Source organism: Equus caballus, chromosome 17, assembly GCF_041296265.1.
Source record: "Equus caballus isolate H_3958 breed thoroughbred chromosome 17, TB-T2T, whole genome shotgun sequence".
Lineage (NCBI taxonomy): Eukaryota > Metazoa > Chordata > Mammalia > Perissodactyla > Equidae > Equus > Equus caballus.
This window is the reverse complement of record NC_091700.1, coordinates 25,743,159-25,765,367: the sequence shown is the minus strand read 5'-3', so window position 1 is coordinate 25,765,367 and position 22,209 is coordinate 25,743,159. Positions and strand designations below refer to the sequence as shown.

General features: G+C 44.8%; 1 protein-coding gene and 1 long non-coding RNA gene across 7 annotated transcripts in view; one reads left to right on the top strand and one right to left on the bottom strand.

Annotated features, from left to right (window-relative positions):
- Positions 1 to 697: 697 nt before the first annotated feature.
- Positions 698 to 22,209, bottom strand: part of LOC138918496 (uncharacterized) — a 24,400-nt gene continuing 2,888 nt past the window's right edge. Inside the window, exons 2-3 of the long non-coding RNA XR_011427935.1 lie at positions 16,486 to 16,593; positions 698 to 3,430 (exon numbers count right to left, since the gene is read on the bottom strand). This is a non-coding gene — a long non-coding RNA (uncharacterized lncRNA). The remainder of the gene's footprint in view (positions 3,431 to 16,485; positions 16,594 to 22,209) is intronic.
- Positions 19,114 to 22,209, top strand: part of SLC46A3 (solute carrier family 46 member 3) — a 19,973-nt gene continuing 16,877 nt past the window's right edge. The window contains exons 1-2 of one of the 6 annotated variants that reach the window (XM_005601115.4): positions 19,114 to 19,562; positions 20,196 to 20,407. In XM_005601115.4, coding sequence (XP_005601172.1) covers positions 20,222 to 20,407 — 186 coding nt within the window. In that variant the 5' untranslated portion in view covers positions 19,114 to 19,562; positions 20,196 to 20,221. Of the gene's footprint in view, positions 19,750 to 20,195; positions 20,408 to 22,209 lie in introns of all 6 variants that reach the window. The other 5 variants (XM_005601116.4, XM_001494346.5, XM_014731983.3 and 2 more) reach the window with 5 other exon arrangements.

Genomic DNA, 22,209 nt, shown 5'->3' with positions numbered 1-22,209 from the left:
CCAACTACAAGCCAAGGAGAGAGATCTCAGAAGAAACCAACCCTGCAGGCTCCTTGATCTTGGACTTCTAGGCTCCAAACTGTAAGGAAATAAATGTCTATTTTTCAAGCCACCCAGTCTGTGGTACTTTATTATGGCAGCCTGAGCAGAGTAATATACACTCTCTTGGCCAAGGCTTGGATGTGCATTGTTGCCATGGAAGAGGCGTCCTGTTGGGTGAGGCAGCTTCCCTCACCTGAGGCATTTACTTGCCAGGCAGGGTCTGAGCTGGCAGCCCAGCAGCCAGGGCTGGGCCCTGAGGGGTCTGGTTTGCAAATCAGGGCACCCTCTGCAGGAAGGCCCCATGACAGTGCAATCAGCCAGATGGAGATCTGCAAACAGTATGAGGACACTATTTCAGGGATGGGAACAGTATTACAGGAATCATCTCAATGATTTTCTAACAAACCAAGCTTTTAAAATCTTGAATAAATTTGCATTCATAAAGCAGCACTTCAGAATCTGAAGGAATCTTAAAGATCATCTTGTCTAACCCTTTATTTAAAAGCCGGGGGTGAAGAGGTTCAGAGAAATTGAGATTCTCCCAAGATGGAGAGGCAACTTGAAAACCAGCCTGGACCCAGGACTGTGGCTCCCCAAGGCTCTCTGCAAGATATCTTTTCTGGCGAAAACTGATTTGATGATCAACACAACTACAGTGGCTCTAAACACAATTTTTATTTAAGGTCCTGTTACCAAACCAGGTTCGCTTTGCCCACTGCACAATTATGCCAATCCCCGAGATGAAGAGTTTGCAAAGAGAAAGGATTTAACCACAAGGCAGCCAAGCAAGGAGGTGGAAGAACCAGTCTCTAATCTACCTCCTTGAAAAATGAAGATTAGGGATATTTATGAGATAAGGGAGCGGGGTGGTCTGAAGTGGGAATAGATGATTGTAGGTGAGGAGCAGTGAGGTAATTGATGATCTTACAAGCGCAGTCAAGCTTCATGGCTCTTCATAGGACACACGTTCACAAAACAAATGGTGGTGTCACCATGATCTGAGGGTGGAGTTTTCAGATCCTTGATGTCAAAGGGTCACTTATTGGTCATCCATGCAGAGCCAGTTGATGAGTTGGTGGTCTCAACTAGCCTGAACTGGACAAGAAGTTGACTCTCAGTTACTGAAAAACTCAAGCACCCATTCCCATGGTGCCCCACATGTCAGAGATGTTATCTATGGGGTGGGTTTTAGTAATGTGTTATCTAACTACTCTTCCCAAAAGCCCCTGAGTATAGTTAAAGCAGGTTGCCCTCTGGTTTCAGTCCCAGCTTGAAAACAAAGCCAAATGTAAATTGCACTGCAGCAAACTTGGCAGTGTTATTCACAAGCTGTGTCTCTACCCCAGTGAGGAAAATCCCAGAGACCTCAGTACTCGTTGCACAACATGCTCTGACTGACCCAAAACGGCAGAAAACATGGCGTGAACCACTTTTTTACTTTTGTTCCAAGTAAAACAAGACAGAACAGATCTCACTCTCCCTCTCCCTCCGCTCCCGCTCCTTCCTCTCCCGCTCCTTCCTTCCTCTCCCCCTCCTTCCTCTCCCTCTATTCTGTCGCATTATCTGGGCATCTTAAGTAATAGAACCTCATTGTTTAATCTAAGGGACTAGAGTTTCAGTCCAGAGATAATAAAGCCAAGTGCCAAATAGCTGCCAGCCCTCAATAAATGTGAATTTTCTTCTTTGCTGTAATATTTGCACATCTCCTTTATAAAAAAATGTTTTTTCTTTTGTAGAGACTTGCCCAAAATAACTAAGAAATCCTTACTGAATCAGTGCATCCCAAATCCTAATACTAGAGACTTTCGCCAACTTCCAGGTGTCCTGACAGAAAGCTCTCCAGAATGTAATTAAGATGCCAAGAGCAGAGCTGGTTGGCTGAAAGTAGCAAAAAATCCTGACTCAAGTGACTTCAACAGGAATGAATGTATTTTCTCATGTGACAATAACTCCAGAGGGAGAGTAACCCTCTGGGGGAAAAGAGCATTTTGCTAGATGAAATATAAAGAGTACCACCTTAAAAATCAAAGAACTGACAAGTTGGGAGCAAATGCTCAGGCCAAAGTTGAAGGACAGTCTGAACCCAGAGAGATAAGGGAATCAGAGCCTCAGCCACTTTGCTCCAGGGCATTTGCTGCCACAAGCCCTACAATGACTCACAGGCTTGTCTTCCTCGCCTCCTAGAGCGGGAGGGAGTCCCGCCTATAGGCTGATACTCCAGAGGGCCCCCTGTCAAGGTGAGTGTTGTCCATGCAAAATAGCCACGAACCATTCTATGGATAAGAGAGATAAGGTGAGTTTTACTTGAGTCAAGCTGAGGATTAGAACCTGGTTGGGCAGATTTGCAGGCCAGGTTCCTTTCTGCAATCTCAAGCCAGGTGTTGGATTTAGGTGTCCTTGTCCAGTCTTGCTCCCGGGCCCCCGGCAGAAGCAAATGCAAATCCTCTATGGAGGAAGCACCTTTATCCCAGGCCTCTGGGAAAGCCTAGATATCATTTTTCTGGGGCAATGGCCCTTGCACAAAGATAAATGGCAAATCAGGAAACAAGGCTCCATGAGAAAAAGCCAATTAAGCAAGAAACAGTAGAAAGTGACCTACACAAACGTTTAAAAACTTATTAGATGCAAATTGTAAACCAACTATGCTGCTATGTTTCAAGAAATAAGCAAAAAGTCCAGAGGAAACATTGCTCCACTGTTGCACAGTTCAGCAACTCAACAATTCGTTCAGGGATCTGAATTCTTTTTATCTTTCCATTTGATAAATAAATGGCAAGCCACAGGTTATATTGGAGTATAGGGTGTAAACGTAATTAGGCCTGACCTTGTTTTTCCAAAAGGGCCTGATGTGGCCGTTGAACATGCATTGTATATCTGCTTTAATGATCTACTATGTCCCAAAGACAAGAACAAATGTCCATAAGATAAAGGTGCAACTTCCCCAACATTGGCATTTCCTTAAGAATAAGCTTCTCTCCCTAGGTGAGGAATTGATTGCTGCGCTCACCCTGTGACCACCCAGTCAAGACAACAGAACTGCTACCTGCTGTGTCCATTGAGACAGCAGAACTGCTACTTGCTGTGTGAATTGCTGTACTGGCTAGGCAGTCTTGTGACTGTTGTAAAAGGGACATTCCAATCATATGTAACCACTCTGTACAACCCACTTCTTTGGTGCCCTTCCTTCCTTGGGGAAGGAAGACCCCAGGCTAGTCCTCAGATCTGGCTCATAATAAACTCACCCCAATTTTGATTTATAGATTGATTATGGATTATTCGTTTCAAAACACCTTGCCCACCATCCTCAGCAGCTTGCTTGTCCTCTACAAGCTCTCATCATGGTCACAAGATGGTTGCAGCAGCTCCGGATTTCACAACCACACAACTTCTAGGGACAAAAAAGGAGAGTGTGTTTCTGTGTGGCCCCTTGTAACAGTGAATCATCCCAGCAAACTTCCCCACACACTTCATGGGCCAAGATTACATCACACACCCGTGGCTGAAGTAATCATAGCGGAGGGAAATGGCTGGGTTAGACTAATAATGATTCAATCTCTGAAATTAGTGATGATAAACCTACCCCAGGGCTCGTGGAGGAAGATAAATACCTGAACAAAACTCAAGCTCTAACAGCCAGGTTAAAAAAAAGTGTGTCTATGGTGGGGAGGAGTAGAGACAGAGGAAGGAACGCATCTGCAGCAGCCTCTCTCTCCTGGGTTTTCCAAACATGCAGTTTGCTGATAACATTTTCTAACTCTATGACTTTTGGCCTCCAGTCACCCAACAGTTGCTCCCAGGAGAGTATTACTTCTGTTCTCCCCTGCCGAGGAGATTTTTAGGCACATATAGAACAAGTGCATGGCCTTTGTCATCCTTGTGCTGATTATTAATGTTTAACGTGATACACAACTAGTTGTGTTTTTCAGATTCTCTGTTATGTTTTACAAGGAAACACCACTTTGCATAATCTACTGACAAGGCACAGAATTTGGTGACAAGTTTCCATTCTATATCAATCAATAACAAGAATGTATTGTCAAGTACTGAAAGGTTAAAAGATACATCTGAAAACTTGGAGAAGAGAATTAAAATCATTGGGTGTGTAGCCACCCCTGACGCAGGAAGGGTTAATAATCACTGGAAAAGGCTTGCCAACAAACTGTGACCCAGAGGTGAGAAGGCTGGTTAGCCAATGATGGGTAAGACCTCCAGGAGGAGGCAACCTAAGCCAGGCGCGGTTGCCTGGGAGCACATATGGAGACACGATATCAGGAGCAGGAGGGGTCGTTGCCTAGGAGGCCTTGCATGCTCCGAGATAAAATATACGAGCACAGCAATAACATGATAATATCAAAACAGAGGCCGAGGGAGGGCTCCTTGAGAAATCACTAAGAATTCTTGGCATTCGCTAATTACATTGTCCAGAACACCTGTGTATGTTTAACAGATGTAAGCTATGTATATATTGAAACGCTGGTTATAATAAACTCAGAGTGGCCATCAGCCCTCTCCGCGTCTATCTTGATGTGTACATTGGATTGCAACACCGACAGGGTGCAAGTTAAAGGAGGGGGACAGGTAGTGGTGGCCTTTCTTGGGGTGCCAGAATAATAGAGAGATTAACGTCTCAAAGGTGTATCTCATTAACTTTTTCCACCCTCGGCTCAGCTTGACCAAAAAGAAAGGTTGAAGAATTCCACGTAGGATGCCAGTTAGAGATCCAGGAGGATCATACATGCCCATAGCCCACCCCCACATTTGTACACTGAGACTTCCCTGGCAATAACCCTATAATATTAGAATGACCATATGTCCCAGTTTCCTGGTGTGCACCCATTGTCTTGGCATAATTATTAATAGCATCCTTTTCACTCTAAGAAGTGTCCATATTCGGAAGAGAAATTATATAGTCACCCTCCTCAGCATCGTAACATCATCTACATCCTATAACTCTGCTTGCACACTCTATTCCTTATCCTCATCTTAACTCCTGAATTACCCGACAGCCTTCCTGAGGGTGGTGGGCACATCCCTGGGGAAGCCAGGATGTTGGGTACAGACTTAAGACAGCTCCTGGGATCCTGGCCCCTAGCTCAGGGCTATGCTTACCTTTCTGGGCCCTGCATTTAATTTGTTATCATTTCTATTTTTATTCCTCCTGTAGACTCCTTTTATTACTATAGATAAATTTTGCTTTGGAATTCACTATTCTTGCCTAACCCTCTCTCCTCTACACCTCTCCCTTTATTCTTACTTGGTATGTATTATTAATCCTATATACCAGACTTGCAAACCAAAAAACTTTGCTTCTCTGGTGAATTAACTGCCATTTGCCAGGTATTCGGACTTTGAGGGAAGATTAAGTTTGAACGTTTCTAATAACCTATCCAACCCCAAGATTTTATGGCATTAAATGCCTAAAATATTGCAAGGTAATATGATACAGTAATGGACTGAGTTATATCCCCTCAAAATTCACATGTTGAAGCCCTAACCCCCAATGTGACTTTTTTGGAAGTGGAGCCTTTCAGGAAGTAATTAAGGTTAGCCAGTTCATCAGAGGGGGCCCTAACCCAATGTGGCTGATGCCCTTATAGGAAGAGGGAGAGACACCCGGGATGCTTGAGCTCAGAGAAATGGCCACGTGAGGACACAGCAAGAAGGCAGCTCTCTGCAAGCCAAGTGGAGAGGCCGCAGGAGAAACCAACCCACTGACACCTTGATCTTGAACTTCCAGCCTCCAGAATGGTGAGAAAATAAATGTCCAAGTCCCCCAGCCTGTGGTATTTAGTTATGGCAGCCCATGCAAACTAATACATACACTAAAGAAGTCTATGATCCACCTCTCCCTCACTAATAGCTCACCATCTAAGTCACAGGTCTTAGACACAGTGAAAAGAAAGTAGCCAGGAAATATTTTTGGCCCTTCGTAGTTTCCTTGCTGCATGACTTTCATTTTCTTTAAGGTGGTCTTTAGCCCCTTCTGGGTCTGATCTATGCAAAACCGTCTCCTACATAAGTTTTGTGTCTTTGCATTCTGTAGCTGTTAGTCGGTTACCTGCCTTGGGGATTACATGAATAGCCCGGGTATGCTAATCTTCTAGGATTCCCCATTAATTTCCTATCCAAATGAAATGACTCAAGCCCTAGAAATCCAGCTCTGTAGGGAATGCTGGGCATCCTGCCCAGACCCCCTTCAGGGCTGAAGCCCTCATTCCCCAGCTGCTGGCAGGTGCAGGCTCTCAGCTGAGTTGTCCTTCAGACATTCTCCTTCCAAAGAGAGCTGACTCACCCAAGGTTACACCTTCTCCCTGAGAGAAGCCTGTCCTCCTCTCTCCCTCCTGCTCACTCCGGCCTCTTTCCCCTCCTCCAACGCGCTAGGTACACATTCGAGCAGATCCTTGCCTTAGCCAGCACGTTTGTCAGAAAGTTCTTCTCCAGCTATCTATGTGGCACACGCCCTTACTTCCTCCAAGTCTTTGCTCAAGTGTCTCTTCTCACTGAGGCCTACCCTGATCAGTCTGTGTAATCCCACAACCTGTGCCTCTCCACTCCTCCCCAGTGCGCCTATCTCTTCTGTCCTCTATTTGTTTTCCCCAAAGCTCTCATCCGCTTCTCAGCTACTACAGGATACACTTTTCATGTGTGTCTCTCCCTCCCCCAGTGTTACTGAGCAAGAGCTTGCCACCTGATGTGTGCAGAAGCCAACACCGTGGTGCACCAGTCTTTGACGGAGGAAAGGCTTTATTGCCCAATTGATTGGCAAGGAGACAGGAGGCCAGGATCTCAAATCTGCCTTGTCTGTCCAAGGTATAGGGAAAGGTTTAAGGGGTCAGGGAGGGCTGGCTTGTATGTGGGAGCGCTGGCAGGATGAGTTTCGATTGGCAGATCAAAATTTTCTCCTTTGTGCGTGCTCCTGGCAGTTTGCTACCCCTGAAAAGTAGCTTTAACCTTCTGTTGTTAAGATGAGGTCAGTTATAGAAGGTTACTGGGGAAAGTCCTACAGTAAACAAGGGTAAAGTTGTTATGCAGCTTTAAGTCATTGCCTTCTCCATTATAAGAGTTTCTGGAGATTTAGAGGCATCCTCCCCTTCCTGGCACAGAGAGGGCAGCACCCTTGTAGTGGAGATTTCTCTTAGAAATGTATATTTCCCTTACAAAAGGGGAACTTCTACTAGGTTTTCAGAGCTTTTCCTGTGTCTGCTGTTTTTTAATAATCATCAGCTCAAAATAGCCTTTATGCCAATTGGGCATATTTTGGGGTGTCAAATTCTGTTCCTGGTCCTGTGGTTACACCAGCAGGTGTGCTCACAGGCATGAGTCTTTGTTTTGTTCCCAGATGTAATCCAAGCACACAGTGGGTATGCAAGAAACCTCTGTTGAAGTTCTTTGATGAATTTTTCACCAGGGTAAGTAGGGGTATGATTCCATTATTTTTATGATCTAACTCTCCGACATTGGAAAGAACCACGATGAGGACAATGTAGTCTTCTTTACGCATTGGAGATCTCATACTGCCTCACAGAATTTTGAGTCTCAAGTTTAAATTTCATAAAAGCAGTGACATAATACCTAGCATATTTGTCAACTGTGGCAAATGATTGTTTTCTTACTCCCTTTCTCTGAACAACAAAATTATATTCAGTAATTGCAAAAAATAATTTTATTTTTATGCTTAACTTTATATTGTTTGATTCCTTTAGCTTTAAAACAACTAACAAAAAGAAGAGTTACATTTAAAGACAGAATTCAAACTCTGTAAATACATCACGTATGAACCAACATTTGCACTTCCCACACATAAATATGTCCAGCCCACATTCAGGCGAGGAGAGCTGGGCTCCGCTTATTAAAGGGAGAGGTAGCGAAGAATTTGTGGACATATTTTTCCACACACAGCAATTTTTAAGAAGCGAAACACAGATTTTGGGGGAGGAAGTATTTTATCACTGAAGTTTAGAATTGCTGGTTCTAAACAAGTTGATAATGAGAAGCAACCACTCTTTCAGTCATTTCTATTGTGTTCTTTGATCCTTCACAGACAATGTTCCCCTTGTTGTCCGCACGTGGGGCAGAACACTCTCACTCCGCGCCCCCCGCCCCCCCGCCCTTGGATACCACAGAATAGAAAGAAAACCGCAATGTAGAAGATGCAGGGTGCTATGGGTCAAATCGTGTTCCCCAGAAAGGTGTGTTGAAGTCCTAACCCCCACTACCTCAGAATGTGACCTTATGTGGAAATCGGTTCATTGCAGATGTAACTAGTCAAGAGGAGGTCATACTGGAGTCGGTGGCCCCTTAATCCAATATGGCTGATGTCCTCATAAGAATAGGAGACACAGAAACAGACACACGGCAAGAACACGGCTTGAGGGTGGAGCCAGAGACTGCAGTGACGCATCTACAAGCCAGGGGACGCCGAGCACTGCCAGTAACCACGACAAGCAAAGAGAGAGGCGCTTCCAGAAGGAACCAACCCTGCTGACACGTTAATTTCAGACTTCTGGCCTCCAGAACTACGAGGAAACAAATTTCTGTTGTTTTAAGTCACCCAGTTTGTAGCACTTTGTTAAGCAGCCCTAGGGAACTGACACAGAGGTCTTCAGGGAAATCTGCGTAGTAAGTTTGTCATTTGGGCTGTTTAGTGTATGAACGCCGTTTCTACTTGGGAGGTTGAAGAGAAGCTATTCCCTTTTCCCACCCCAACAACTACATCACAGACGCCTCACCAAAGGGTAGCAGGTCAGTCTCCTTCTGAGACTTTGAATCTTGCAAGAGGGACTGAGTCATTGATTTAGGATTCCCAGCAGTGGCTGTGGCAGTTGAGAAGTACCACAGCAAAGGTGCCAGGACGGCTCCATCAGCATCGGTTCTCAGTGGGCCATGCCTGTGGCAAATCCCTGGCTATGTCTTTTCTATGACTCTCCAGCCTTTCTGTTGATTCTGTGAGCTACCTAATACTCTTCTAGAAAATTCCTTCTCTGCTAGTGAACCAGAGTGAATTTCTGTTATTTGTAACCAAGAACCCTGACTAATACACCCTGGAAATTAGTTTTTGACCTAAGTGACTGTTGTAGTTTGTATTCTTGTATTCATCTGTTTTTTCCCTCCTGTAAGCCTTCTGTATCCATTCATCTGTTCATTTGTTCATCCATTAAACATTTACCAGTTACCTTTATATGCCAGACAAAGTAGTAGGGGGTTGGAATACATGGTCTATTAAGACATGGCCTTAAAGAACCCATAGCCTAGTCCAGAGCAGAATAGTCAAGAAAACAGATGATTATGATACAGGGTGGTAATTGCTATGGTAGACAGAGAAGGTACAACTGATGTGTGGGGAGAGGAGGCAAGGCTTCCCATGGTCATTGATCCCTGAATTGTGTCTTGAAAGACAAACTGGACACCCAGACAAGGCAGGAAAGAAAAGAGGAGTGACGTTCCACTAAGTTACTGAACTGGAGTTCTGTGTGTCTGTACGTAAAATTCTAGGCAAGGAGTGGTAAAAATTGAAGCTATAGAAGTAGGGAGAGGTCAGGGCTGCATGACTTGCTTAGGAATTTGGACTTTATCCAAAGAGAAACCATAACCACTAAAGCAGAGATAAAGCAGCCAGTTTTATATTTGAGATTGATTTTTTCCAGCAGCAGTGTAAAGAATTAACTAGAATGGATCAGGATTGAAAGATAAGAAGACCAGATGTGAAAGTCTTAGAGCAATCTGGGAGATTTTGAAAAGGCAGAGGCGAGGACTGGAATGGAGATAGAGAGTGAAGATGGGAAGGACAGGACGGAGACAGACCCAAGATGAATGGAATACTCTGAATTCTCTGCTTGGTGGTACATAAGGCAGCTCTGGGTGGACACAGACTGGCCTGTCTGGTTCACTAGTACTCAACACAGTGTCTGGCACACAAAGGAACTGTCGATGAAAACAATTCAAAACCAATCTATAAATGAAAATTTGGGTGAGTTTATTCTGAGCTTAAATCTGAGGATTATAACCCAGGAGAGTCTTTCCACAAAGGAACAGAGCACTCCAAATAAGTGGGGGTATACAGGATGGTTATATACCCTCAAAGAGTACGTTTCACATATGATTGAAATGTCCCTTTTACAATAGTCACGAGGCTGCTCTGTCAGCACAGCGATCGATGGAAACAGCAGTAGGCCTGCTGTCTCAGTGAACCCCACAGGGTGGCAGGTCTGTTGCCTCAAGCTGGGTGGTCACAGATGAGCGCTGCAATCAGTTCCCAGCCTAAAGAAAGATGCTTAATCTTTAAGGAATGCCAACGTTGGGAGGGGGAGGGAAGTTGCACCTTTATCTCAAAATGTCTAAGCGGATATACAATGCATGCTCAATGGCCACAGTCAGGCCCTTTTGGAAAAACAAAGTCAGGCCGAATTGGGTTTATACCAAATGGCTTCCTCATATACTCCAATATATCCTATTGCTTGCCATTTTTATTTGTCAGAACTCAATACATCTTGATCCGCTTTAAGCGCACTAGTTCTTCTCTTGGCCATGTCTGGTCTACTGTTGAGCCTGTTAGGCATTCTTCATTTTGGTCACAGTCGTTCTGACTTCTGGCATTTCCTTTTGGTGCCTTCTTAGAGTGTCCATCTTGGTGCTTACATGACCCATCTGTTCTTGCAAGTTGTCTACTTTTTCCAAAAGAGCTCTTAAAATATTAATCATAACTATTTTAAATTGCTTGTCCAATCATTCCAAAATCTCTGCCATATCTGCATCTGGTTCTAGTCTTAGTCTAGTCTAATCTTCAGATTGTGTTTTTGCTTGCCTTTTAGCATGCTTTGCCATTTTTTTGTTGAAAGCCCAACATGACGTGTCTAATAGGAAGTGAGGTACATAGGCCATTAGTGTGAGCTTTTATGTCACTCTGGCTAGGGTTTTAGGCCATGTTTAACTTTGTTGTAGCTGCAGGTGCCAGAGGCTTTGAAGTAAGTAGAGTCTGTGCCTTACAGCTCTTTCAGCTACGATTCAGTTATTTCACTGAGGCTCTGCTGGTGGTGGTAAGGTCTGGGGGAGGGGAAGCATTCTTATATAATCTTATTAATAAGTACCAGTCTTCTAGTGGCCCTGTGTCCCTGGGCTGTGATCTTCACAAGCATTTATTCCTTTTTTCCCCTCCCTTAGGTGAGACAGGAAGTATAGTGGGAGCTGGAGTCAGGAAAATGCCCGTCCCCCAGTGGGATGAGTCTTTTCCCTTGGAGAATAGGCCTTTGTTACGAGAACACTCTAGGTATATTTCAAAATGGTAAATATTCCCCTCCGTCTGCCAGAGCCATGAGGGGGTCATTTTTAGATCTTCATTGTGAGAACCTGGCGGTGTTCCTGGAGATAAAGAAACCTACAAAAGTGTGGAGCCCTCCTTGGGTGGCAGACCCCAGGAGCGTCTTACTCTCAGGTCAGTCCACGGTTGACCTCTAGCAATTTATCAAAATTGCCATCTAAGTGTTTCTGCCAGCGTGTGGTTCCAGCCCCTTCTGTCCAGAGAAGGAGATCTCGGCTGTGACTCTGGATTCACCTGTCTCTCCAGACCATGGGGTGTAGCTGTGCCCCTCAATCTCAGTCTCTGACGGGTCCAAGATAAAGCACAACTTTTCAGCTCCTTCAGCTTTTTTTTGCTCTGAGGATGGGAGGTTATTTACAGGTTGGAGGTGAAACTGGAAGTCCCTCAGTACATTTCTGTTGAATGAATAAAGCACAATAAGCAGGTCCAAACGAACACCTGGGGTGGGAATGCACTGGAGGGAGGGGTCACGGATGAGACCGGGTCTGGCTGGCGTGAGAAGTGGAAAGCTACATAGGGAAACAGGGGGTAGCAGATTATTTGGGGAAGGAAAATTTAAAAAAAAAAAACAACAAGAAAGCCCATTAATAGAGATTCCACTTAGTTACGTTCTGAATCCTTGCAGATTATGTTTTGATTACCTGAACGTTTTCTGCATATTACAAATCTATCTACTATCACAGTTGCAGGGGCATAGAAATAAAGTAAACCATAATCCAATTGACCAGGATTGGCGTGCATGCTAACAAGAAAAATGATATCTCCTTTCCTTTAAGACTGTGGCTCCCCACTGGGGTCAGAGCCCAGGCAGTGGCGTGACTGCTCCGCTTTCGTAACCTCAGGGAGAGCAGTGGCCTGGAGGCCATCAGTACAAATGGGGTAATGAGGGGAGCAGCTGCAGGAGTGGAAAGATAAGACAGTACATTGTACCTTCCTGGGGCACATACATAGATTGAAGCCTCTCCTTCTTAAAAACTCTTTCATCTTCCCTCTTAAACTTCTTAACTGCCTTTTTAAACTCCTCCTTAAAAACTCCACTCACTTTCTGTTAGGAAAATGGAAGGGGAAAGCTTGGCCCCAGCAGAGACTGGGTTCCAAGGAGGCTCCTTTCGGGATCTGTGAGCACAGGACTACAGAATGGCAAGTATGTTCCGTGAAGAATAACCCAGTTATGCACCGTGGTTTCTGTTTTCTAAGAGGTAAAGTTAGAGAGTTGGACTAGAGGATTTCTAAGTTCTCTGAGGTTCCACTGTTTTGTGTGTCCAGTTTTAAAAAGGTTGGTCCAGGCAGCCCAAAAGTTCGCCCTGGTGCCTCCCTTCATTTCAGAACAATTATTTCTACATTCTTAAGTAGCTTTCCTAGATAAAGTACTCTTGATTGCCTGTCAGTTATTGCCTTCCATCCTGTCTTGTCTTGGGCCACCTGTGACAGTCCAAGAACGTCAGTTTGCCAGGTGGTTGCTGATTCAACCTTAAAGCTTGTAGAACCACTTAGAAAAGAATCAACCTTTGAAAAGTTCTAAAGGTGTTTTTTTTTTTCCTACAGCTTTGTAACAAATATGAGTGATTTTGCATATAATCATTTTTATCATTTCTCTCTGTCATTTCTTTTTAAGTAAACTCTTTCGCTGATTATAAACTAACATATGTTCATTATTGAAAATGTGGAAAATACGGAAAATAATACTCTCTATGGCATTTCATACACAAATAAAACATGCTGGCAATCCCACCACTCAGATAATTTCTTTTAATGTGTATATATGACTTTATGGACTTTCTTCTATACATTCATATGTATACTTATTTTTCAACAAAATTGGGATATATTGTACACTTTTTATTTCCTTTTTTCATTTAATATCATTCATGAAAGACTTTTCATATAATAAAATATTCTGTGAGAATATAGTATAATGGCCTTTCTAAACACATCATTCTATATGCACCATTCCTGTATTATTTTATACATATAGTTATAGTTAATGGTGTTATATATTTAGGTCTTTTCAAATTATACACAAACTTATGCAAATCTAAGTAGTTAAATTTCTGTACCAATTCATTATTATTTCATCAGTAGGACTTGTTGGGTAGACAATACGTATCCAAAATGTTGATTTCAGTGCATATTGTTAAAATACTACTCTGAAAAAAGTTTTACCAGTTGACTTATTACCAGCAGTGTATGACAAGATGTTCATTTCACCTCATGTTGGCCAAATGAATTTTATCTTAAAAACAAAATCTTTGCCCATTTTCAATATGGAAGATGATACCTTAATCATTATCCTAATGTGACTTTATTTGATTACTAGTGAGTCTGAACATTTTTTTACCTCTTTTTCTGGTAAAGAATAAAATTTCAGGTAGAACTACAATTAGTTTGGGATTTGCACATTTTAGACTGATTTTATAAATAAAAATTTTCTATTTCTATCATTATTACAAACCATATTTGAATATTGTTAGTAAACATAGTTTGCTGAATATTCTGGTACATGGTATTTCTTTTAAGAGATTCAGCAAGACGGAGCATGTAGTCATAAACTCAGTCTCTTAGAAAAATAAATATGTCAGATAATTATTCTCTGTGGTTCCCAAGGGCAGATTTAGTGTACGATTCCGTATTAGGGGGCGCTGAACAAAACCACCTTATTTCATTCCTTTGACAAAGATTCACTACATTCTAGCCATTGCTGTAGATGTGGCCACAGTCTTGAACTAGTCAGCCATGATTCTGCATGCACGGAGCACACAATTCTAGTGCAGGAAATACACGACCAAAAAATATAAACATACAAATAAATAATATAAATGTGAAGTGTTAAAAGAAATCAAACAAGAAGCTTTGAGTTAGAGAATAGCAGAAGAGAATCCACTTTTCTAGTTTGGGTAGGATGCTCAGAGAAGACTTCTGTAAGGTGACATTCAAATTAACACCTAAAGCAAGCTAACACCTAAAGGAGAAGTGTACTGACACTGATGGTGGGGGGCAGTTCAGGGCTGCAGAGGTGGATAGTGGCCAGGTCATTTGGGGCCTTTCAGGTGTGGGGACCTGGAAATGGTCACCCCAAGATATGTCTCTTTGGCATGAGGATTATTTGAGGCTGATTGCTTTTAATAAACTGGGACAGGGAAGGAGGCTTTGAGGAGTGGAACTTGCTTGCCCTTTGTTAGGAGACATTTACATTATAAAGGAAATCTTTATCTGTAAAGGTGCCTCCCTCTCTGTACCAGGAAGAAGAAAGGAGATGACCTTGTCTCTAGAAACTCTTAATCAATGGCGAAGGCAAGGACTTAAATCTGCATTTGTTTATTGTGCTTGTCTGGTAACCTCCTGTAACTGACTTCCCTCCCCCTCCCAACATTGGCATTTCTTTAAGGATTAGTATCTTTCCTTAGGCTAGGAACTGATTGCTGCACTCACCTGTGACCACCCAGCTTGAGACAATAGACTTGCCTCCTGCCACGCCCACCGAGACAGCAGACCCACTATCTGCTGTGTCCATCAAGTGCTGTGCCAACAGGGCAATTTTGTGACTATTGTGGGAGGGACATTTCAATCATATGTGAAACACCCTGTTTGGGGGTATATAACCACTATGTGCACCCCACTTCTTCGGTGCCCTTTCTTCCTTCGGAAGAGAGGCCCCAGGCCATGGTTCCTCATAAAGCTTTGTTTAATTTTCTCTTGCTATTCTGTCTCATGTGAATTTAATTCGTTCTCTGGCCAGACGAACCCACATTTAGGTAGAGGAAAAGTCTTCCTCCCCTACACAGGCCATGGCAAAGAGGCTGAGTTTGATTTGGAATTCAGTGGGGAAGCCATTGAAGTGTTTCAGGCAAGAGAATGATGTGATTCTATATCTCTGTAAAGACGATCATGCTCTGTTGCTGTGTGGAGAACAGACTGGAGAGTAGAGGAGGAATACTCAGGTAAGAAACTGTTGCAGCAGTGCAGATGAGAGACGATGTGGCCTAGGGCAAGGAGTTGCAGAGGGAAGGAGGAGGATTAATCCCTAAACATGGTCATATTGTGGAGTCATGTGCACATGAATTTAACTTACTCTGCTGACTTTAAATCCTTCCCTACTCTCACATCCAACCCCACTGAAAATGGGACTGATTCCTCTTAAGAGAGGAAAGTGATAGTAGCTTTATAGGGTCACAAAAGGAAGTGCCAATTTGAAGCAGTGGCCAGGTTCCTCTCTATAACTTCTCAAAAATGGTAGTATGTGTGTCTGATTAAGCAAGATCCAGATTCAAATCCAAACATTATTGAATACCTGCTGAGTACTAGATCCTATTCTAGGAACTTTCACATAGATCCTATTTCACCTGTTGTAGCAGAAAATAAAGTCATATTTAAGTTACTACACAAAGAAATCAAATTTGAACTTTCCACCCCAGTTATGAGAAGTCCATTCATCATTCTGTGAGCTCTCCCTTTCTTAAAAAGTAGACCCCTCAAGGTGCTTACTTCATCCAGATGAGTCAATCTTGTTTACTTCTGTTGTGCAGAAAAGAAATTGAGAAGTCTGATCTGACTACCTGAGGTTCCAACTTCTGCTTTTTTGAGGATGGTACTGAAAACAGAAGTCCAGCTCTCAGGTCTAAGAGCTGAAGGCCTACCCACTGTAGACAGGGCTGCACAGACTGGAGGGAGGCTGGTGGACCCTGGTTAGCAGTGGTTACTCCACACTATAGGAGGCTATGTTCCCAGATACAACTCTAGTGACAGATACTACCATTTATAGATAATCAACTATTTCTCTTAAGGACCCTCAAGGTCCAAGGTAGTGGGTCAGGACAGAGTGCAACATCATTACTCTGTTAGGAAGCTGATGTTCCCCTAAGACAAGACAAGCCCTGGTGTTAGCCCTGGCTTCCCAGCCCAGCTCTTCTACTCCATCCCTATCGCGACCATCATGGTGGATTTCTTCTTGAGGGCCATTATTGCACATTTCTGACCACTCAGCTTACTTAGGACCATCCCAGCACATCAGAAGAGTTATAGTAACTTGAAACCCCAAAGGAAGAGTTAGGATTCCTGATTTACCAGGGAAATCCTTGGTCCCTCTGCATATTTGCCCACCTCCTTTCCTGCAACCCTCAAATTCCACTCACCAATGGGATGACGGCAAGACAAAGCCCCTGACCTTAGCCAGGCTGAAAAAGAGCTGTTCATTCTAACGGCTCTGGATCCAAGGGCCCACTTTTCTTACAGCCACACACCTAAAAGAGGTATAGAGAATACCAGTTATATTTATGATATAAAAGCTAGAGCATTTGGTGACCAAAAAGTTGTATGATTTCCTGGTCTGTGGCTTTGGGGACTGGACAGGTGATGTCACTGACTGAAATGGGGATTCCTGAAGGGAAGTAGATTAAAAGGAAGATGATGCCTGTTTTGGACATTTAAAAGTATGCAGTGGTTTTTTAAAATACTAAGGTGGAAGCTCTGGGTGTCAAGTCCAAGAGAAGAGGGTGGGCTTGAGATTTGGGAATGATTGGTATACTTGCGGTAGCCGAGTTACAAATGTGGATGTGGTTGACTGGGAAGAAGAAAGGAGCTGAGGTGGAGCCTAAGAAAACTGAGAAAGAGCTCTCAATGTAGTAGAAAGACAGAGTCAAGTCATGGAACCCAAAGAGACAGAACAGTTCAAAAAGGAGGAATTTGTTCAATGGTGTCCAAGGCAATAGAGGTCAGGACAGACAAAGGTTGAAGTCAGGTTATGAATTTGTCAGCTAGATAACATCTATTCAGGTCTGTTTTAGCAGGTTATTGACCAAGGTCATATGATGCGATTACATTTCCTTTCAACAATTTGTGCCTGGAGTTATGTCCTTAGATTTTTATGAGCACAGTATTAACAATCACTTACTAAGCAGTAATTGGTGTAAATGAGGTCTTTTCATCACATGCTACATTGCTGATTTTATCAGAGGCAAAAAAGCCAAAGCCACTTTCTTCTTGAAACCAACAAAATCTACTAGTTATTATATTCTGTTTTGGCCTTGCCACTTGACTATGGCATTGCCCAGGACAGCAAGGGTTCTTCTGAGTTCACTATATCTATTCATATGTCCAGTGGCAACTCAGCTCTCTCATACTTGTTATTGGAATACTATGAAAACCTATTTTGAACAACATGATGTGACATTATTCGGTCTTCACTTAGCTTGGGCATATCATTTATATATTCAGTCTACTACTTTTCCTGTTAGTCTGACACTATTAAAGTACTTCTTGGAGCCAATGTGATCATAAGCAGAAATACAAATACAGTTGGCCTTCTGCGTCCCAAGGTTCTGCATCCATGGATTCAACCAACCTAGGATTGAAAGGCTTACTATAGCTCTGTCTGTGCTGAACACATACAGACTTTTTTCCTTGTCAATATTCCCTAAACAATGCAGAATAACAACTGTTTATATAGCATTTCCATTGTATTAGGTATTATAAGTGATCTAGGGATGAGGTAAAGTATAGGGGAGGACGTGTGTAGGTCATATGCAAATACTACACCATTTCTATAAGGGACTTGAGCATCCCCAGATTTTGGCATCTGGGGACTAAACCCCCTGCAGATACCAAGGGAGGGCTGTACAGGCACTGAAATCAACTGTCAGTACTTGATTATGAGATAATTTAGAATATGCTTATGTTCAAATCTCCAGGTCATTGAACTGAAAACATAAAATGTCACAATCCTCCTGGAGACCCTGCCCTGGAGAACACACCTGTTGACCCTCCTTTCAGGAACACTGCCAGGGGGAGTATGCCTGAGGAATGGCAACTCCTCCTTTGCTGCTTGGATTTTCTTTTGCTTTCGGAGTCTCTGAGGGGAACAGCAGGAGGGGAATGGTAGTTACTGCTCTGGGGTGATCTCCATAGACTTGGTTTTAGAATCATTTTTTATTCCTTTCATGTATTTCCACCTTTTCTTACCAAATAAATGGACATTTCTTTGATAATTAACTATAGTGTGTTAACTTTCGTCTCATCCACAGTGTCCAGCACAGCGACAGATCCCAAGTGACGGTTGCTTAAGGCTTCTTTATTTAATACATACTTAAGCAGTTAAGATATTTGGAAAAGAAAAAGGAAAAGACTCGCATAGTGATTGTTCTCCCCTTAGAGACACGCATCAGAACAAATTAAGTCCTGCGTTTCTTCTTCATGTGGAAGGGACAGCGAAGCAGGGAAGTACAGTGGATAGTCATTTTTTCTGCCCACAAGAAGAACGTCTTCTACATGCCTTTTCCTTCTACTGAGATACCCCGAGGATCCCCGTGTACGCATTCCTCCTCGCTACAAGAAGCAATAAACCCAACTCATTCGCATCAGGCGCCTTCCTGGTGGGCCTGTTGGAGGGCATTTACCGTCCCTCCCCTGGTCAAGGGCTCTGCTGTGTGTAGATGCTGAGGGCTTCATTACAACAGTCCTGTAAAACTGTTATCCCCACTTGACAGATAAAGAAACAGAGGCGCACGGAGATGAAATAATTTGGCCAGGGTCACCCCACCAGGAAGAGCCAGCGACTCTTCACTGTCCCTCCCGCACCCACCCCGGTGTCCCATCGTCTGTGCCCCTTCTGCGTTTCTTTTGAGGGCACTTGTCCGGCTGACCCGGATGCTTCAGGGAGCTGCATCCCAAACACGTTACTTTGGCAACAGATCCCCTGCGTGCTTCTGTGAAAAACGACATTCCGACCCAGAAACGCTCGGCAACCGCAGGGTCCCCGCAGGAGCGGGCGGCGCGGCCCAGCACCCGGCAGTGGCGCGGGGGCGGCCGGGGCCTCCGCGGGCTGCGCGCTCGAGCGCGGTCGGGGCGGGGCAGTCCCCGCGGGGGCGCCGGCCGCGGGGCCCAATCGCGGGAGAGCCGGGCGGGCAGGGACGGCACGGGTGGCCTCCGCCCCCAGCGGCCCCGCCTCCTCGGCCCGCGGCGCTGCCGGGGGCGGGCTGAGTCAACGGGGAGCGCAGGCCGCACGCCCGCCCGCCCGCGGACCCGCGACCCGCCGCCACACCGCCGCCGCCCGGGGAGCAGCTGCCGGCGCCTCCGAGCCCGCCGAGGCCGGCCCGCGGGGCCACCGAGGAGCCCAGCGAGGGCCGCGCGGCGGACTGTCGCCGTTGTCACTGTGGACGCGGAAGTGCGCCTTCCTCGGTTTGCCTGAAAATAGGGGCTTGCGGCTCGCAGACAGGTGGATCCGATCGGGTTCAAGGGAGACCCCTCTGCGCGTCCCGGCGCGGCCGGCCCGGGGTCCCCTGCTGCGCGGGAGGCGCTGTGAGCTCAGGGTCTCCCAGAGGCGACAGCCCCCCGGGAGTGCGGGCCCCTAAACGGGGCCTTTGCTGCTGTGCCTAGCCTGGCAGCAAGGCTGTAACCGTGGGGTGAGTTTTAAAAAAGTTCCCCTACGATTGGGAGCTGCCTTTTAAAAGGCCTCCTTCCTGTCTGCTATTAGCATGCGGCAGAATAACAAAAACAAACAGCTGCCAACGGCTGTGTCCCCAGAGGACCCTCATGTTTCCCTTCTGAAAGCAGCTGGCAGCGTATAGTGTGGAAGCTGTAGTGTGATCATTGGCCAGCCGAAAGGGGTCACAACTTATTAAGGTTAATTCAAAGAATCACCTTAAAGCGCTTTGAGCCCTAACAGGTCCTGCTCTTAAAAATGGGAAGTGTGACAGTCTCTGCTCAGGGCGTGCTTACTGCTTTCTGTTCCCCAGTTTGCTTGTTTACTCCACAAAACTCCTCCTAATTTCCCCGTCATTGAAAATCTAACCTCTCAGCTAAGAATGCAACTGATGATCTCTCTTTTTTTTCTTTTTTTCTTTTTAAGAGAATTCAGCTTCCTACCCAAGCAAAATGAAGATTTTTTTGGTAGAACCTGCCATTTGCCTTAGTGCATTTGCTATGGCTTTGACCTCTCCGCTGACAACACAGTATGTGTATAGGAGGGTATGGGAAGAAACTGGCAACTACAGTTTTGTATCCAACAATATTTCTGAGTGTGAACAAAACAAAAGCAGCCCGATTTTTGCATTCCAGGAGGTAAGAAATTAAAATATCTCTAAAATGTAACAAAAAGGGTATGTGAAATGGGGTTTTAAATAAAACAGGACATTGCACTCATCATACATTGATCTCAAGGGTCACATAAAACTCCTAAATCCCAGACCAAGAGGCTTTATTCAGTTCTCATCCTGTTTGAAGTTTCTTGACACCTTTAACGCGCCTCTTCTACTTAAAACCTCCTCCTCTTCTGTGACACAGGCTCTGCTCCTTTCTCTTGGAAAATTTCAGTGCAGTTTCATCTCTCTGGCTGTCTCCTTCCTCCTTCCCCCAAAACAGCCTGAGAGTTGGACCCAGCTCGGTGGCATGAGTGTCCTGTGGACGGGGATGCATGTGGTTCTGCCTTTCCTTGGCTCGCTCCTCTCAGCCTCCTTCTACTGCATGTTCGTGACCCAGTTTTCAGTGAATCCAGAAAATGGCTCCTCAGTGAAGGGGGCGGGCCCTGGGGCCAGTGTCTGTCATGGGGTGAGGGGTGGGGCAGCATGTTCCATTGTCATTTGGTGTTTTCAAGTCAGCTTTGACTCCCACATGCTGAGGAGCAGCTGTGTGAAGATATCTGGGGTGGTGAGCATTCACTTTTGCTCTGAGGACACTGAAAATGTTCAGCCAGGTATTACAGAGCCTTCCTTCTCCTTTCCAGCCTCCTCCCCTAATTTTTTGTTTCTTTAAAACAGGAGGTCCATCACCATTCTTCTGTTCCCTTAGGAGTTTTTAACAAAGTCTACCAATGTCTAAATGTGAAGGAGGTAGCATCCAGATTTGGAAATTTTTTCCCCCACACTGCCTCAAAAACAAACCTCAGTTTTAAACTTTGAACTCTTTCCCTTGAGGATATCTTATGGCAAAAGATTGGCACTGCCTCCCCAGTCAAAGGTAGAGAAGAGTCTAAGGGAGTCAAGTCACCTGCCTGCTGGCTCTCAGATTTTCTCCTCAGTAGAAGAGAATTCAGGTGTGACTGAGAGATGAGTCTGAGCCTGGAGGAAATGGCCAAGGGGCCCCAGAAGGAAGGCTCTGGCACCTCCTGAGGTGTTTCCCCCAGGTATCAGGCATAACCTTGCTGTGAGGCCTGGTGGTTTGGCACAGCCCTTGCTGTTACTCATCTCCTCATTTCCATGGGAGAAATTTTCTTGGAACTGATTACTTCTGGGCAGCCATGCAGAGATCAAGGTTCTGGCCTAGAGGGAGGTCATAAAAATAGATTGGGCCAAAGGTCTCCCTTGAAGAATGTTTTCTGTTATATCTATGTCATTCCCAGGGAGTGAGAAGTTTCAATAGGCTTGTCAGTTTCAGTGTTTGATTCTGTGCCTTCCTTCATCAGACCCCTGGGAGTGTGAGAGGGACAGAGGAGGACAGGACTTGAAGGTCTGGAAAAGTCGGCTGCCCTTGCCCTGCTAGGGGCAGGCCTGGGTCCAGCCACCTTGGTGGCCTCTGTGACTGCAGGTGATGAATATTGGCCCCACCTGCAGCCTGACCCAGCTGCTGACAGCCCCCCACTGCTCAGAGCAGTGGTCTCATTTTGAAGATTTTTGCCAAAGTTTTTAATTGATTGACCCTGTTTCATTTATTGTTTTTTAATTGGATTAATATTCAAGAGAACATACTGGCCTAGATCCCTTGCCTTCAAGTTGGTGGTCTAGAGCTCCAGGTGCTTTTTCTCAGATTGAGGAAGTGGAAACCCTGGCGAGTCCCGCTCGTGACTGGGCCGGGGCATGGTGGCCCACTCCCCCCTTGCTCCTTAGGACAGAGGAACGCTTTTGCTTCCCAGGAGACACCACCATCGC